At 40.9% G+C, this 18071-nt stretch overlaps 1 protein-coding gene across 1 annotated transcript in view; it reads left to right on the top strand.

The window, feature by feature from the left end:
• MYCBP2 (MYC binding protein 2) overlaps positions 1-18071 on the top strand; it is a 153588-nt gene that overhangs the window by 45128 nt on the left and 90389 nt on the right. The window contains exons 16-23 of the mRNA XM_056862065.1: positions 1750-1895; positions 2669-2770; positions 7766-7876; positions 13433-13552; positions 13824-13905; positions 16154-16271; positions 17122-17326; positions 17491-17644. Coding sequence (XP_056718043.1) covers positions 1750-1895; positions 2669-2770; positions 7766-7876; positions 13433-13552; positions 13824-13905; positions 16154-16271; positions 17122-17326; positions 17491-17644 — 1038 coding nt within the window. The remainder of the gene's footprint in view (positions 1-1749; positions 1896-2668; positions 2771-7765; positions 7877-13432; positions 13553-13823; positions 13906-16153; positions 16272-17121; positions 17327-17490; positions 17645-18071) is intronic.

Below are 18071 nucleotides of genomic sequence, written 5' to 3'. Positions count from 1 at the left end.
TCACGTTTGGCCCGGACTGACTCGGTTGTTCCTCAGAGTTATGTATGGGTTTTACCGTCCCTCAGAGATGACTTCACGGCCAGTGCTTACATATCTCGGGTCTTCCCATTTTTCAAATCTGTTCAAATCTGATTCTTTGATCTCTCCTGAGATCAGCCCGGTTCAAATTGTCCTCCTCTCCATGCATAAGCCAACGCGTGGGATAGGGGATGTGGCGCACACACACACACACACACACACACACACACACACACGTTTTCTCACAGTAAGCACTACAGCCAATTACAAAGCAGGGTTTCAAAGGGCGGGGACTGAAATGCTTCCTGGTTTTTCGTCTCCCAGCTGGAGTTTTTTTTGAGTATATTTGTCACCCCCAAAAAATAGGGGTTTAAAATGCTTGAGTTTCCCCCCTTTCCATTTCTTTAAAAGAGCTCCTTTTTATGAAATGCTTGTTAACACGGCACTTGGGTTTCCACGGGTGTGGAGGGGAGAGGGGAACTGGGCGTTTTCCTCACAGTAAGCACTACAGACAATTACTAAGCAATGGGCGGGGGCTGACGCTTCCAGACTTGAGCATGGTGATTGTGCTGGTGCATAGCTTTTTTTTACAGAAAAGTGTGGGACGAGTGAGCATCGAGCCCCAGGTAAAACTCCCATGCATAAATGACCTTGCTTGAAGTCACAGACTGCAAGCTGCAAAAGCTCTGGACAAAGGGCCAAGAGCATGAAAGGCTCCACAGGTTGAGAGTCTTACGGTTAATAGATACTGAATGCTTGCCTACCTGTTGGGTAGGGTGAAAAACGACAAGTCTTGAGTGGCAGTGTGTTTCTGAAGTAAACTTTTAAAAACCACACTTCAATTATTTGGTAACACTGCAGAGAATCTGTTATGGATGTTTACACTTATAGGCAGCCTTTTAAAAAAAATTCTGCTTTTCAAAACTAAGCTATTTGTGGGGGAAAGATCCTTTGTTAGAGGAAGTAATTACTTGTCTTCTCAGAAGCACTGGTAACCATGGCTTGATGGTTTGTAAACAACTTGACAATGGGAATTAAATGTGGGAGTATGTGGCTTAGTGGGTGGATGTCAAATCTTTAGTCTTCCTCTTTTTAAAAAGATCATACTGGAAGACAGACTCACATTTCAAAGCCATCTTTGATATATACTTCAGTGTAAACTTCAGGCTACATGGAAATCTAGTTTTAAGTTATATCCTGCTGCTCTTGAAATTCTGGGATGGTGGGGGGGAGAGTGTCTAACTGCTAAATTTGTTTGGGGTTGGGATACGAAAAGATAGCCATGAGTGGTGTTACTAATTGTGTTCATGGCTTGTAATAAGTATTCCAGTGGGGTAGCCGTTTACGTCTGTTGTAGCAAAACCAAAACAGGAGTCCAGTGGCACCTTAAAGACTAACAATGTTTGTAACAAACCAAAACAGGAGTCCAGTAGTACCTTAAAGACTAACAATGTTTGCAGCAAAGCAAAACAGGAATCCAGTGGCACCTTAAAGACTAACAACGTTTATTCCGGTGTGAGCACTGACTTCAGATACAGTGAAAGAAAGATACACCTTTACCTCGGTCTTCCAGAAAGGCTTATGTAAAAACTTATAAAAATACACTTTGCAAAATTTGACACTTGGTTGTGATGAAATAAGACGCTTATGATCCTGACCTTAGAATAGTTCTATGAATTAGTGTTGTGGGTATCTATATTTTGCTAATTCTCTCTCTCCCTCCCCCCCCAGAATCTGTGGCTGTGGCTCTGGGGAGTCAGGCTGTGCTGTGTGTGGGTGCTGCAAGGCTTGTGCTAGAGAACTGGATGGCCAGGAGGCAAGGCAGAGAGGAATCCTGGATGCTGTGAAAGAGATGATACCGCTGGACCTTTTGCTAGGTAAGCGATCTGACACTGGAAAGGTGTGAAACCTCATGGGAAAGGTGTAAAATCTTTTTCTGTCTCACTTCCTCTCTTTCTTGCTAACTTGATTACCAGGCTCCTTCTAGTATACTGATGTTAAAACTGGTCCTCTTTGTGTGCTGATGTTAAAACTGGTCCTCTTTGTCAACCGCAATTCTTGGTAGCAGCTCTGAAGGCTTGTAGCGCAGGTTTAATTAACTGGGGATTAAATTGACTCTGAAACCAACTTGCAATTGCTTAAGCTTAAAAATTTTGCATGCCTTTAGAGAATGTGTTTCAAACTCTCATTTTATCTCCTTCATTTAAATATATTGTCCGATCTTGTGCTTCAGTTATATTTCTATTGGTGACAATAACAGTATTTACTAATAAAATAGTCACATTATTCATGATTTTATGGCAAGCCAGCGCGATCCTAACTTTGTTTTGTGTACGATAGAGAGAGCATGCAGAATTGTGCAAAAAAGAAAAACAGTGTGTTTACACTAATATTTTATAAGCATTTATTTTTCACCCAGAACTCAATATGTGACTCTGACAGACAATGTATTAAGAAATAGTAACGACCTCACATTTTCATTTTTCAGAGAACAAATAAATTCCTTTCAAGACAGATGAATGGTAGTTAGCCTTTTGCACAGCTCTTCAGTTTGAAAGTGTTTTAGAAATTGTATACAGGTGCGTTTTTGTGTACACATCTGTGTCAGGCATAACAGTATATGGATGTTGTTTCCTCTTAACTGATACAGCTGTCCCTGTGCCTGGAGTTAATATTGAAGAACACCTCCAGTTACGGCAAGAAGAAAAGCGACAGCGTGTGAACAGGAGACACAGGTTGGAAGAAGGGAGAGGTATGCAATATCTGGTTTATTTTTCGCTTCCTAAAAACCAGGTTGATGAATAAACAACATTTTGAGAAATTTCAAGAGACTAACAAGTCTTCAAATAAATTGTGAAAAAATAAACTGTGGAAATGAATTTTATGTGAACAATCCTGCTGTAGATGTTCTGTTGCTGCCTTGAGGTTTGGGGTGCTTTGCGTTCCCCCCCGAAGTATAGGAATAATTTGGTATTTAACTCTTCCGAGATGAAAACACAGTCCAGTCAAGAGTAAACAATCCACTCCCAAGCATTGATGGATTTTCAAAATAGGGTGACTCTGAATCATATACGTAAACCAGCAAATAGGAGCAATTGGTTTTTGTAGTGAGCTAACCATTTCAAGTCCCTGTTCAGCCCAAGATAGTGTCAGATCCACACCTTCTAGCTGGAGCCTACCTTTGAAAATTGTCTGCTCTTTTCTATTAGAGAATGTCCAAGGGGGAGGGAATGTTCCCTACTGGCTTAAGCATTTCCATTTTTTAATGCCTGATTTGTGACCATTTATTCTCTTGCCTAGAGCCGGCCCAGTTTGGCCAACATCACCAACCAAAGGGCACTGCTGGCGTGCCTTGTTCAGCAATTTGTATCATTTGCCTTGTAACTCTCGGGGCCTGAGTGAGTTCTGATTCTGAATGGGCAGAGATGCGTGGCACAGATGCATTTAGCTGCACAAAGTGAGCTGCTCAAAGTCCAGGAAGGAAGGGGTTTGTCAGATGAAAGGTGAACTTGGAGCAGAGCACTCCCCTTGCATTACAGTAAAGAAGCCTGCCAAGAAGGCTTAATGTGCCCTCGAAGGATTTCCCTTCTCAGTGAAGACGTGAAAGTTGCTTGTTAAGGTTGAGCACAACATCTCTTAAATATCTTGGAACTGTCTCAGAATGGCTCCCCGTGCTATATTTTGTTCTTGGGTATAGAGACCGGAGTACAAAATAGATGCCTAGTATGTTAGTCAGGTGAATGTGGCTGCTTGTGTTTCCCCTTTAAATGTAAAGAGGGGGTGAGTGGGAGAAACTGGAACCTGTTTCTGGGTATTTTAAAGAAGGAACGTACTTGTACACAAATCACAGGTATATTTTATATTATGAGATCATCTGTACAAGTACATACAAATTTACCCTCTGACCTAATAATGTGTATTAGAACATAAAAACATAAGAAAATCCATGCTGGATCAGACCAAGGCCCATCAAGTCTGTTCAAAATGGCCAACCAGGTGCCTCTAATAAGCCCGCAAACAAGATGACTGCAGCAGCATTATCCTGCCTGTGTTCCTTAGCACCTAATATAATAGGCATGCTCCTGGAGAGAATAGGTATGCATCATGACTAGTATTCATTTTGATTAATAGCCATGAATAGCCCTCTCCTCCATGAACATGTCCTCTCCCCTCTTAAAGCCTTCCTATTTGGCAGCCATCACCACATCCTTGGGCAGAGAGTTCCACAATTTAACTATGCGTTGTGTGAAGGAGGACTCTGGCTTTCAAGGGCCTGCACTTCTCACCTGTAGAGATCAGAGATCGATTGGTATGGAACTGGGTACACTCTAGAATTGGAGTCCTAGATCCATCCAATCACAGCTTGCTCTGCAACAATTTTTAAGAAGTTTGGATGCGATGTCATGTAAGGGGGTAAAAATTAATTTTCTAGATTTGGGTTGTGACCAGTTCAGAAGCCCATCCCTTTCCCCACTGCTGATTATTCATCTAGTCTTATGCGCTAGTCTGTGTGTGGCTTAGCTTAATTTGCTGTGCTGATTTATAAGACAATGGCATTTTAAGATGTTTTAGCAAAGTAATACAAAACAGATTTTTTTCATGAGAAAATGTGTCACCTTTGGTGAAGATGTGCCAGGACATCTGGTCCTTGTTTTCATGTCACGATTTTCACTTGAGGATTTCCTTCCTGTATCATATTGTCATAGATGCTCATGCAGAAGAAGGAGTACTCAGAAGCAGTCTAAGTCAGACCCCCCCCCCACGTTTTGTTTAGTTTCCATGTGAAATCAAAAGGAAGCATACAAATTGCAACTGCATGCTAAGCTAAACCTGAACAGCCCAGGCAAAAATACGTTTTTCCCAATGCAAAACCTCCTAATCGAGCCCTTACGTGATATTTCTCTTTAGCAGATCCCATAGTGCCTCGCAGGTGTCTTGGTAGAAAATGTGCAGGTATTTTATATCATGGCTGAATGGGAGTTGTATGTCAAACAGTAGTATACCTAGGTGGGCTGTGTGAATCACAGTGTTGGACAAAGGAAAACAAACACAGGGTAGTTGTGTTGGCAACCGTGTTAACATTTGCTGCTTAAACGACAAAGGAAGGATCAGATAAAAACTGGTCAAAGATGCACAGCTGCATCGAATGAAGCTAAGTGGGAAGATGATAGGTTGTCATGTTCAGTGAGGTGGCAAACCTGGAGTTATCGAAATGTGCTGGAGGCAGTGAATCAAAGGGGGTGGCATATTTCATACGCACTGATGGTATGTATAAGTTATTTCGATTTGTACATGAAAGGGGAAAAAATCGCAGAGAGAGAAAATAGCACTGGGAGAATCAAAAGAGGCAGTGCGAAAATCAAAAACAGCTTCCACATAACCCTGTCTGTACTTTTCCTGTACCGAGGCTCCTTCTCGTCTGCTGACAAGGGTGTTCTCCCAGTGAAAGCAGCCTTCCTCTAATGGAGGAAGACCCCTCACTTAGCAGAAATTAGTTCTTAGATGGAACTACTTCTTGTTGTTTTTTAAAAAACTTGTCTGTTGAAATTTTAAAATATGTAAATATTTACTTGGTTTTCATATAGCTGGATTTCTTAATTTCCTTCTTTGCTGTGTATCAACAGAAAGGGATTAGTCATGTCTGTGATATTGCAGGGGGTGGGGTACTGAGTTGTAAATATTCCAGTTCCGAGGAGCATTTTATCAGTCAGAAGGAGAGAGAGTTTATTCTCAGCTGTAGATAAAACAAGTTCTCTCACACAAATGTTTCTCACTATTCCTAATTTCGTTTTCTGTTTTGTTCAAGTTTGCTACGTGAAGCTTGGGTTAGGTACACATATCCTGCATAGTTTGCCTGGAATTGCTTTGTTTGTTTGTTTGTTTGTTTGATACTTTTTAGCCCTGGTGGCTCTTCGGTTCTACTGACAAATGAGTTTTAAAAATTTTTGAATCATATGGAGGCACTGTAGTTTAGATGCTTATATGTAGGTCTGAGAATCATGTGAGTGATAACCTTCAACATTAGGTGAGAGATCATACGTATTGGATCTACATTTGTTTTCTAAAGGTTGTCCAGCATGCAGATGCTGCCTGAGTCCGCTGCAATCCTAGCTCCGCATAGCAATAATCCCAAAAGATTCTCATTTCCATCCCTTGCAAGTAGGTGAGAACAGCCTCAGTTTGCTTGTGGGCTCCCCCCCCCCCCGTTTTATACTATGGAACAGCCTCCTGAGAGATGAGGAAACCCCCTATTCTTTTTTATTATTATTATTGTGTTTTTTTTTAAGGGGCACAGAAAATAAAAAAAGGGATGTGTGTGTTAAGTGCCGTCAAGTCGTTTCTGACTTACGGTGACCCTATGAATCAATGTCCTCCAAAGTGTCCTATCCTTAACAGCCTTGCTCAGATCTTGCAAATTGAGGGCCATGGCTTCCTTTATAGAGTCAATCCATCTCTTGTTGGGTCTTCCTCTTTTCCTGCTGCCCTCAACTTTTTCTAGCATGACTGTCTTTTCCAGTGACTCTTGTTTTCTCATAATATGTCCAAAGTACGACAGCCTCAGTTTAATAATTTTAGCTTCTAGGATCAATTCAGGCTTGATTTGATCTAAAACCCACTGATTTGGTTTTTTGGCGGTCCAGGGTATCCGTAACACTCTCCTCCAACACCACATTTCAGAAGGGATAAGGGGAGAAAAGTCAAACCTATTTCGTCTTCCGAGCTTTATACGGTCTAAAATATCATATCGAAATATCATCATTCGTCTTAAACGTGTGAACGCTACTATATGCATTCATTAAATAATTTCTAAATTAATTCTCTAAACTCTTTGTTTTTAGTAAATATTCATGGCATAGGAGTAATAATCGTACAAATCATAAATTCATCCATAGAATTCATTTTCAGCAAGTGAGTTAGCCTGGCCATTAATGCAAAATCCAAAGATTTACTGTTCCATTCTGTAATAGCTGTGGAAACCCCCTATTCTTATAGCTAGATTTGACCAGTACACCGTAAAGGCCAACAAGATTTCCAGGGTAGAACCTTCCAAGAGTCAAAGCTCCCTTTATCGGCTGTCTGTCGAAGGGAGCTTTGACTCTTGAAAGTTCATACCCTGAAAACCTCGTTGGTCTCTAAGGCGCTACTGGACTCGAATCTAGCTGTTCTTCTCCAGAGCAACACAGCTACCCTCTGAAACTATCCCCTATTCTTATGGCATTCAGGAAAGGGCTGGGTCATTCAGGAGGACTGTGGTGGTTCTTGAAATGCTGAATTGTTGGATTCTCCGTTGTTGTTGTTTTTACTGGCAATGAATTTTGTGCTGTGTGGGCTTTTAGATTTGTTGTTTTAATTGTGGTTGCTACTTTGTGTTCCGGTGCCACTGCAAAACAAAAAACAAGCAAAATGGGATTATAAATATTTTAAATAAATATCTAGTTTGATAGAATGGCTTGCATTCTTAAGATTGGTTCATAATGGCTTTTGCTAAGAAGGTATACTGATATGGACAATCACGTTGGAGCTCCAGTAGCTGTCATACTTTTACTATTGTGTAATTATGTTAGATAATTAACATGTTCTTAGATTGTAATTAAATTTTAGTGCCTTATCTAAAAGTGTGAAATAGCGACTTACTGAATATTGCATCATTTTTCATGCTTTTGTTTATTTTTTTTGTTTGTTCGTTGAACACACTGTTTCCATTTTGTGAGCTTTCCTATGCATGTGCAAAAAATTTTCTCCTCAGGCCCCCTTGTATTTCCTGGTCCTATTTTTATGAACCACCACCGAGAGCAGGCTCTAGCCAGACTAAGACCCCATCCTCCACAGCTAAAGCATAAACGGGACAAGAACAAAGGTATTTGGTCTTCCTTATTGACTGGGGTTGACTTACACCTATCCTAAAAGTTATTTTTTTGCCATCCACTGGGTATTATTAGAGAAGTACACAACATTCACTGTTTCTTCCTGCTAATCTTCTGTACCCTGAGGAGAAAGAAAACACATTTTCAGTGTTGAGCTGCCTGAACTGTAAGAATGTGTAAAAATTTGCATTATTTTAATTTCCGTTTTCTTTAGTGCATGTCGTTGTTTTTCATTGCTTTTTATTTTCTTAATAAACAAGTAAGAGGCAGGACAGATGAACCTTTCCAGTGTTATAGGTGGTTGGAAATTAAAGTGTGACGTTTCAATTATTAGTTGTTTTTTGGAATTCTAAATCTGAGGCCCACATAAGAACGTAAGAAAAACCGTGCTGGATCAGACCAAGGCCCATCAAGTCCAGCAGTCTGTTCACACAGTGGCCAACCAGGTGCCTCTAGGCAGCCCACAAACAAGACGACTGCAGCAGCATTGTCCTGCCTGTGTTCCACAGCACCTAATATAATAGGCATGCTCCTCTTGTCCTGGAGAAAATAGGTGTGCTTCATGACTAGTATCCATTTTGACTAATAGCCATGAATACCCCTCTCCTCCATGAACATGTCCACTCCCTTCTTAAAGCCTTCCAAGTTGGCAGCCAAAACCACATCCTGGGGCAGGGAGCTCCAATAAGATCCTCCCCAAATGGAAACTCCAGAGGTTCAGCTGCCAGATTAGAACTGAGGGCCAGTTCTTGACCCCAAGGGAATTTTGCATGGCAAATGGAGATGTAATAGCTGCGCTTCATCCAACACTTCAAGGCAGGAACGAAGGGAAGTCACACCTGTTGCCTAGGGGAGAGAAACATTCTCCCACATGCTTGTGATTTATTATCATGTGCCAGTCATACTTTTCTGTTATCTGACTTGTTTGTCCTGGATAATCTCTGAGCAAAAAGAATAAATGGGCACAAATCTGACAAAAAAAAAATGGCAAAGGAAGATTCAATATGGAATTGCAGAGTTATTCATCTAGGTCTGAACTGGGTTTTCTCACTTGTTAGAGGTCTTAAATTAACTAAACAAAGCTAGGAAGACTGTAATAGACAAATATTATTGGTAGGTAATCACATAGAACTGTCATTGAACTCTGTCACCGAGAGCCAGTGTGGTGTAGTGGTTAAGAGCAGTGGTTTGGAGCGATGGACTCTGATTTGGAAAACCGGGTTTGATTTCCCACTTCTCCACATGAGCGGCAGAGGCTAATCTGGTGAACTGAGTTGGTTTCCCCACTCCTACACACGAAGCCAGCTGGGTGACCTTGGGCTAGTCACAGCTCTCTCAGCCCCACCTACCTCACAGGGTGTCTGTTGTGGGGAGGGGAAGGGAAGGTGATTGTAAACTGGTTTGATTCTTCCTTAAGTGGTAGAGAAAGTCGTCCTATAAAAACCAACTCTTCTTCTTCCTTCTCCTCCTCTTCCTCCTCTTCTCCTTCTCCTCCCCCCCTCCCCCTTTCTGAGTGGCTGTGCAGTTGCGTGTTGATAGAGTGAAAGTGTTACTCTGGCCTGTCTCAGACCTAGTTTTGCTTATTACAGTGAGCAAGAAAGGTTTATTGACAACTCTCCCATTCCTTTTTGTATGTTGTTATTCTGTCTCTTAGGAGTCAAAGTGGTGAAAACACGAGAGGTGCACGGCCCACCATAGACAAAACAGAAAAGTGGTGGTGTGTCTCAATAGTTTTATGAATCTTCAGTTGCACTGAACATGTTGTGAATCATTCCAGGGCGAAGGAAGGGAACATTTTTTGAGCCGCAAGGAAGCTGGTCAGGAAAAATTGTCTAGTTTTCATCTTGAAAGCTGAGGATGGTAGTAACCGATAGACTCAGCAAAATTATCTCAAATGGGGTGCTCTGAAATTCCTGGTGTTCGAAGAAATTATAAGTTTGAATTTCTGCAATGTGTCTCTGTTATACTGAATATCCTAAAGAAGTGATCTTAAAATCTGTAGGAGTTGAAAAATAGACTGTCATAAGGCCTAGAAAAGCGTCCTGGGGAACATAAATGTTAACATTTCTATTTTAAAACATGAAAACCACACAATTAAACTAAATAATTGTTTGATTATTAACTGTAATAAAACACCATGCAGCTTTCTTCGAAACGCACCAAGGGCACAAATTAAATTTAAATCTCTTTCAGTATAAATGGTTTTGTGTTTATAATGGGAAAAAATACAAATTACTAGTTAGCTGTAATATGTGAGCCACCTTATATACTTTGGTATGCTATACTTTTCATAAATCACACATGTGAATGTTTCAAGATTTTATCACTTCTGTAGTTAGTCCGAAGAAACTTGAAACAATTGAATCACGAAGTTTGGAAGAGGTGGTGGGAATTGTTGTGCCAGACTTCTGTCTTGTAGTCTGCGCTTGATTTGATAAAATTAAAAAAATCATATATATTTTTTTAAAATTAAAATTCACATATTCTCTAATGAGTGCTGGGGCTGGGAAGTAACTTCTTGCTGTCCTAGTCCTAAACCTCTGCCGTTCAGCACTGTAGGGCATTTTGTCCTGATTACTGAGGTTTTGAGACAAGGTGAACCTGAGTGACACAGCACAAGGATATTTTTATCTCTCCCTCCATGTGGTCTGTAGGAGAGTTTGGGGGGGGGGGTAACAGCGACAGAAACAGCACGTGCATAAAAGGCCATCTTCTCCCCATCTCTTCTTAACTGACGATCAACTACCGTCATCATTCCATGGCTCCTGGAGCATACTCAGTGCCCACTGGGATATTTTGTGTATCTGGGTGTCATTTTGTGACATTCATTTTTTTCATATACTGGCCAGTCCTTGCAGTATTATTATTCTTAACAGGTATACAGATAGCCCAGTTTATAAAATAAATAAATAAGACAAGGATTTCATATTGGATTAAGATTTTAAGAGTATGTTGCGTAAAGTGGCAAGTAACAAACCGTTTAATATAGGGTATCGGTTCAATATACGGGGCAGTCCCTGGAGTATTGGGAGGCCAACTTGGTGTAGTGGTTGAGAGCGGTGGACTCTAATCTGGAGAACAGGGTTTGATTCTTGATAAAGGTAGAACTTTCCCAGGGCTGCCCCTTTTGGGTTCTTATTGTAATCAAAGCTGAAAGACTCTTATTGCCTCTTATTGCACTGTAAATTTTATGATGAAATCAGAACAAACACCAATTCCCCTCTTCTGTCTCGTTTTCAAGCATCTGATCTCTCATTGCATGCTTCAGAAGATTAAGGGGAGTGTTTGGTGTGAAAAAAGAACCTTGGAAACAATTTCTGCCTTATTTTTCTGGGTTTGTTAAGACTGAAAGCGCCTGCGATGGTATTTAACGAATTGAGGCAGTACGTCAAGCCACCCTTGGTGAACTTTATTAATTTGGCTGTACTACTTTTCATGACTAGACGTTTGTTTTTGGCTGCCTTCATCATTCAATTAATCCCCATTTACCCACATCCCTGTGAAAGCATGTAATTTAGGTTCATAAACAGGGCGTTCAAGTCGAGCTTTGGGATTTTAATTGAGTATGTTATCCGGTTATTCAACCCCTAATATTTGTGCACAGAATCAGTTATATAGATCGGTGTTCTTGCAAAAATGTGTAGGTGAGGGACTTCTACCACTTGAAAGACTAATATTTACCAAGCGCTTGTGTGTGTGTGTGTGTGTGTGTGTGTGTGAGGTGCCGTCAAACCACAACTAATTTATGGCAATCCCAGCAAGGGGCTTTCAAGGCAAATAAGAAGCAGAGGCAATTTGCCATTGGCTTCCTCTGCAGAGCCTTCCTTGGTGGTCTTCCTTACAAGTACTGTCCCGACTTAGCTTCTGAGGTCTGGCGAGATTGGGCTATGCCACACTGCAACCCTTGGCACTTACAAGTACAAAAGTATCAACTTTTGTAGAATAGTGCCCACTTAAATGCAACTGAGTTCATCCACAGAGCCTCTCTGAGCCTGGCCCTGGCTGGGATAGAGAGTGGAATAAAAGTCTAAAAAAATAAATACACAAAAATCAAATCATATGCTGGAAGACAAAATGTGTTCATCTTTCAGGTGAACACACATGAACACACACATGAAGCTGCCTTATACTGAATCAGACCCTTGGTCCATCCAAGTCAGTACTATCTACTCAGACTGGCAGTGGCTCTCCAGGATCTCAAGCAGAGGTCCTTTCACATCACCTGCTTGCCTAGTCCCTGCTTGCCTAGTCCCCGATGCCGGGGATTGAACCTGGGACCTTCTGGCTCTGCTCTACCACTGAGCCACAGCCCTTTCCCAAGGTGCCTCAAGACTCCTGTTGGTTTTCACCACAGTAAGCAAACATGGCTCTGGCATTTGCCATTATTTAGGTTCAGCAGTGGTTTTTGCAGAATTCAGCACATTTTTTGCAAAAAATGTCTGAAAGAATGGCAGGAATATCTTGATTAGAAGGAATCATGGGAGGGCACGCAGAAGAACTGTTATCTGTGCCATTGGGAAACAGTGCAACCCCTGCTCCCTGACTTTGGAATCCTGGAGCTGTGTCTCCCAATTTGAAATTTATGCTCCAAAAAAATTCTAATAGTTCAGGTGAATATTAGCACTTTTTTTGGGGATTGACATTCTGCAGTACGGTGGTTTAGTACGGTCATTCTAGAAATCAGATCAAATGTTTATTGCAACTAATAACGTTACTAATTTGTTTAGAAAAAAGTGTTGTGGAGCAGGTGAACTTGGTGTGACAAGTACCATATGAACAGGAAGTGAAAGGTCTTTCTACAACTTGCTTTTTAAATTGTAGAAGTTGTCAAACACAAGAAATAGGTTGACTAAGGGGGTTACCGCACTTTGTATTCCCAGCGATGTATTAAGAGTTTGAAAATGTTATAAAAAATACTGTTTGCACTTTCTATGTATTCCCACCGATGTATTAAGAGTGTGAAAACGTTATTAAAAATACTGTTCGCACTTTGTTTGGCCCCTTTAGCTGTGAAGACGTCTTCCAACCATTTATTAGCCGTGGTATCCAAAAACCCTTTTAAAGCGATTTTTTTTATAACATTTTCAAACTCTTAATACATTGCTGGGAATACAAGGTGCGGTTACCCCTATATACCTCCTCTCTCAAACATATATTTTTAAAAAAGCTTTTAGCAGACATTTAAAGTACAATTTGCATACCAATTAAAATTCTTAACAGTTGCTCTTACTGTCTTTGCATGTGTGTTGGAAATCTTTGTATGTATTAACACTACTGAATTAAAGCTAAAGGAACACTGATTATTACAAACTGGCTGAGTGTTACTTTTTTATCATCAAAGTCTCGTTTTAGCAGAATATCAGTTTGTCACTGCAGATCTGTCTGGTTTTCAAATTTTTTACCTGTTACTGGTTTTGATGCCCACTTTTTGAATACTGTATTTCTGTATCAGATATTCTCCTGTTCCCTCACCCTAGTTTGATCATGATTGGCTACTGTGAAACATTTTGATTAGCGGAAAGAGGTATCATTATGAATTGTATTTGTAGATGGAAGCGCAGATAGAAGTGAGAAGGATACCAGCAAGATCACAACCTATCCGCCCGGGGCTGTCCGCTTCGACTGTGAACTCAGAGCCGTACAAGTCAGTTGTGGATTTCACCATTCAGGTAAAGAATTGCAGCATTCACACACTAGAACCTTATGACTCATCTTTTCATTGTTAAGTGCTGTTGGGTCATGAAAACTTCTTCTGCTAAAAGCTGTTGGGAGTTCTTGTCATACTTGTAAAGTAATGAAAGCACATAACTGAAGTACTTAAAATGGTTCTTGCTGTCTCTGATCTGGTAGCTATTCTTCATTGGGATCCATTAGAATGAATTCCTTTTGTGAAGTCTTGCAAAAAGCATAAGCTGAAAAATGCCACATTTTAACCCTTAGTTGTCCTGATGGAGAATGGTGACGTTTATACATTTGGATACGGGCAACATGGACAGCTTGGACATGGAGATGTTAATTCTAGGTATGTTAATACTTTAATATTAAATGTGCATAGTTTAGATGGAATAGCTGCATCTTTGTCTATCTGCTTGCAAGAACTAGGGGGAAATAAAACTGGCCTTAACTCTTTTCAAATAATAAATGATTTCTGTTCCAAGATAACTTCTGGAAGATTAGGATGGAAATTGTATCTTTGTGAGTCTGTCATCTGGTACATGAACTTTCATGCTATATCTGATATATACACAGCAAAAAATGCAAGTGTATTCAGCATACTAGGTTAAGTTGCAAAGCATAAATACCAGTATTCTGGGAAAAGCTTGTGCCTCAGAATAAAATCCAAATTACATTCAGCTTCAAGTAAGATGAATCCCTTTAGCCTTTCTTCTTCTTTTTTTTAGTAGTGGTCTTGATAGCATCAGATGCACGAGTGGTCATTCTTCTTGTTAGGGCTGCTAGCAGACTCTTCATGGTGGTATCTTAAATAGAAGTCAAATGAACCAAATTGCTTATTTGAATATCGGACCTGCAGTCTTCGATGATAGTGAGGTGACTTCACCCATTTTTGCAGCTATGCCCACAGTGTGGCTTCAGGGGACTCTGATTATCAAATTGTCGTCAGGAATAACTACACGATGGGAAGTCGTATTAGTCTGCTGTAGTAGTAGAAAAAAGCAAGAGTCTATTAGCACCTTAAAGACTAACAAAATTTCTGGCAGGGTGTGAGCTTTTGGGAGTCACTGCTCACTTTCAGATAACTTGCCAGAAATTTTGTTAGTCTTTAACGTGCTACTGGACTCTTGCTTTTTCCTAATAATTACAGTAACTGCTTCTGTGCTTGTGAGATTTGCATAACTTAAGAATTAAATCAAATACTTTTATTGCATTGACTCAAAGTCATAGCAGACAGCAAACTCAGAATTAACTGAAGGACGTACACTGTTCGTTTGATGGCAAAGGTTTTGGGGTAGAAAAGTGTGGTACCAGGCTGTTGAATCAGAAGTGGTTATTAATATTGCTTCAGGTACCCTAGTGTATAAAGATCATCTTAAGAACCATCTTAAGATATGAGATATGCTGATGACACTACATTATTGGCAGAAAATAGTGAAGATTTGAAACTACTACTGCTGAAAGTAAAAAGAGAAAGTGCCAAAGCAGGACTACAGCTGAACATCAAGAAAACAAAAGTAATGACTACAGTAGAATTACACAACTTTAGGGTTGACAATGAGGAAACTGAAATTGTTCAGGACTTTCTATTCCTTGGCTCCACCATCAACCAAAAGGGAGACTGCAGCCAAGAAATCAGAAGGAGATTGAGACTGGGAAGGGGAGCCATGAAGGAGCTAGAAAATATTTTGAAGTGTAAGGATGTGTCACTGGCCACCAAGACTAGATTAATTCATGCCATCGCATTCCCTATTACTATGTATGGGTGTGAAAGCTGGACAGTGAAGAAAGCTGAAAATAGGAAGAAAATAGATTCCTTTGCAATGTGGTGTCGGAGGAGAGTGTTACGGATTCTGTGGATTGCCAAAAAAGCAAATCAATGGGTTATGGATCAAATCAAGCCTGAACTGACCCTAGAAGCTAAAATGACTAAACTGAGGCTATCGTATTTTGGTCACGTCATGAGATGACAAGAGTCACTGGAAAAGACAATCATGCTAGGAAAAGATGAGGGCAGCAGGAAAAGAGGAAGACCCAACAAGAGGTGGATGGACTCAATAAAGGAAGCCACAGCCCTCAGTTTGCAAGATCTGAGCAAGGCTGTCAAAGATAGGACATTTTGGAGGACTTTCATTCATAGGGTCACCATGAGTCAGAAGCGACTTGACGGCACTTAACACACACACACACACACACACAAGAACCATCTGGTGTACATTGCTGTTGAGTTGTGGATTGTATGCATGCCAAGTGTTTATGTGGACCACACGCATCTTGACAAATCATAGTTATGGGAAAATGAATCAGTGAAAAGCATGATGGTATTCCTCACAACTGGAATATGACATAAATATTTCAGTAGCATTCCAAACCACTAAATTGTGCAATCCTACCTTACACTGATGACTGTTACTCACTCTGCTAATGGCTTAAACGTTTTCTTTTATTTATTGCAAGCTGAGCTAAATATGTATTGATTATTACATGTTCTTGATTTAACTATACAACACATTCATATATATGGATTGAATGTTTATGATAGAGCATTAATACTTCTGTAAGAATGGATGCACTTACATTGGCTTTATATGGTCTAGGGGATGCCCTACTCTGGTGCAGGCGTTACCTGGACCTAGTACGCAAGTCACCGCTGGCAGCAATCATACAGCGATTCTGTTAATGGATGGGCAAGTCTTCACATTTGGAAGTTTCTCTGTAAGATTTTTCTTTTTTAAAAAAAATAAGCTGCTTGTTTCATATGTTGTACTTTGTATTTTTTATATCTGCAACCATTAATTTTATATCCGCAACCGTTAAGATAGGATAGCATTAAAATTAGTGATGCTACCCAGCTTTGAAGGAGTCCCATGGCACAGAGTGGTAAGCTGCGAGTACTGCCGTCCAAAGCTCTGCTCACGACCTGAGTTCGATCTTGAAGGAAGTCGGTTTCAGGTAGCCGGCTCAAGGTTGACTCAGCCTTCCATCCTTTCGAGGTTGGTCAAATGAGTACCCAGCTTGCTGTGGGTAAAGTGTAGATGACTGGGGAAGTCAATGGCAAACCACCTTGTAAACATAGTCTGCCCAGTAAATATTGCGATATGTAAGCAATGTCTGTTAACAAAATCCCTTTGTTTTGCATTAAGAGCCCCGTGGCACAAAGTGGTAAGCTGCAGTACTGCAGTCAAAAGCTCTGCTCACGACCTGAGTTCGATCCCAACGGAAGTTGGTTTCAGAGAGCCGGCTTAGGGTTGACTCAGCTTTCCATCCTTCCGAGGTCGGTGAAATGAGGACCCAGCTTGCTGGGGGTAAAGGGAAGACGACTGGGGAAGGCATTGGAAACCACCCGTAAACAAAGTCTGCCTAGGAAACGTCGGGATGTGACGTCACCCCATGGGTCAGGAATGACTCGGTGCTTGCACAGGGGACCTTTACCTTTTTAAGCAATGTCTGTTAACAAAATCCCTTTGTTTTGCATTAATCTTAAGTGCCACAACTGATTCTGGCAACATTTGAGGATGTTTTCTCATTCTCATTCAATGTTTGAATTTCTGTCTTGCTCCTTCAGAAAGGGCAACTTGGGCGGCCCATTTTGGATATACCTTACTGGAATGCAAAACCAGCACCCATGCCTAATATAGGATCCAAGTACGGGCGGAAGGCTACGTGGATCGGAGCAAGTGGCGACCAAACGTTCCTTCGCATTGATGAAGCTCTGATCAACTCTCATGTGCTTGCTACGTCGGAGATCTTTGCCAGCAGACATATAATAGGCAAGGTTCATTTGCTCTTTAATTGTAATTGGAACAAACCAGTTGCCTCAACCACGGTGTGCTGCAGTGGCCTCCTTGAAACAGAATCCCTTATACACTTTATAAACCTTTTATGGAATGAATGAAGAGTAAGCATGTAACTTTGGCTTATTTTTTTCCCCCAGGCCTAGTGCCTTCTTCTATATCTGAGCCTCCTCCATTTAAATGTCTGTTGATCAATAAAGTTGATGGAAGTTGTAAGACATTTAATGATTCTGAACAAGAGGACCTTCAAGGATTTGGTGTGTGCTTAGATCCTGTTTATGATGTTGTTTGGAGGTATGTATTGGTTGGGGATAGAAGAATAGTTGGTTTTTATATGCCGACTTTCTATACCACTTAAGGAAGAATCAAAGTGGTTTACAATCTCCTTCCCTTCCCTTCCCCTCCCCACAACAGGCACCTTGGGAGGTAGGTGGGACTGAGAGAGAGCTCTAAGAGAACTGTGACTAGCCCAAGGTCACCCAGCTGGCTTCATGTGGAGGAGTGGGGAATTAAACCCGGTTCCCCAGATAAGCCTCCGCCGCTCATGTGGAGGAGTGGGGAATCAAACCCGATTCTCCAGATTAGAGTCCACCGCTCCAAACCACCGTTCCTAACCACTGCAACATGCTGGCTCTCAATAGGGTGTTGGAATAAACCAAATGTCGTTTGCGGGGTGGGGAGAACGTTCAAATAATCATGTCGTAAACTTTGACTAGATCTT

The sequence above is a fragment of the Euleptes europaea genome, chromosome 16, assembly GCF_029931775.1.
Source record: "Euleptes europaea isolate rEulEur1 chromosome 16, rEulEur1.hap1, whole genome shotgun sequence".
Lineage (NCBI taxonomy): Eukaryota > Metazoa > Chordata > Lepidosauria > Squamata > Sphaerodactylidae > Euleptes > Euleptes europaea.
The sequence above is the reverse complement of the archived record's forward strand: the minus strand, read 5'-3'. Positions and strand labels throughout refer to the sequence as shown.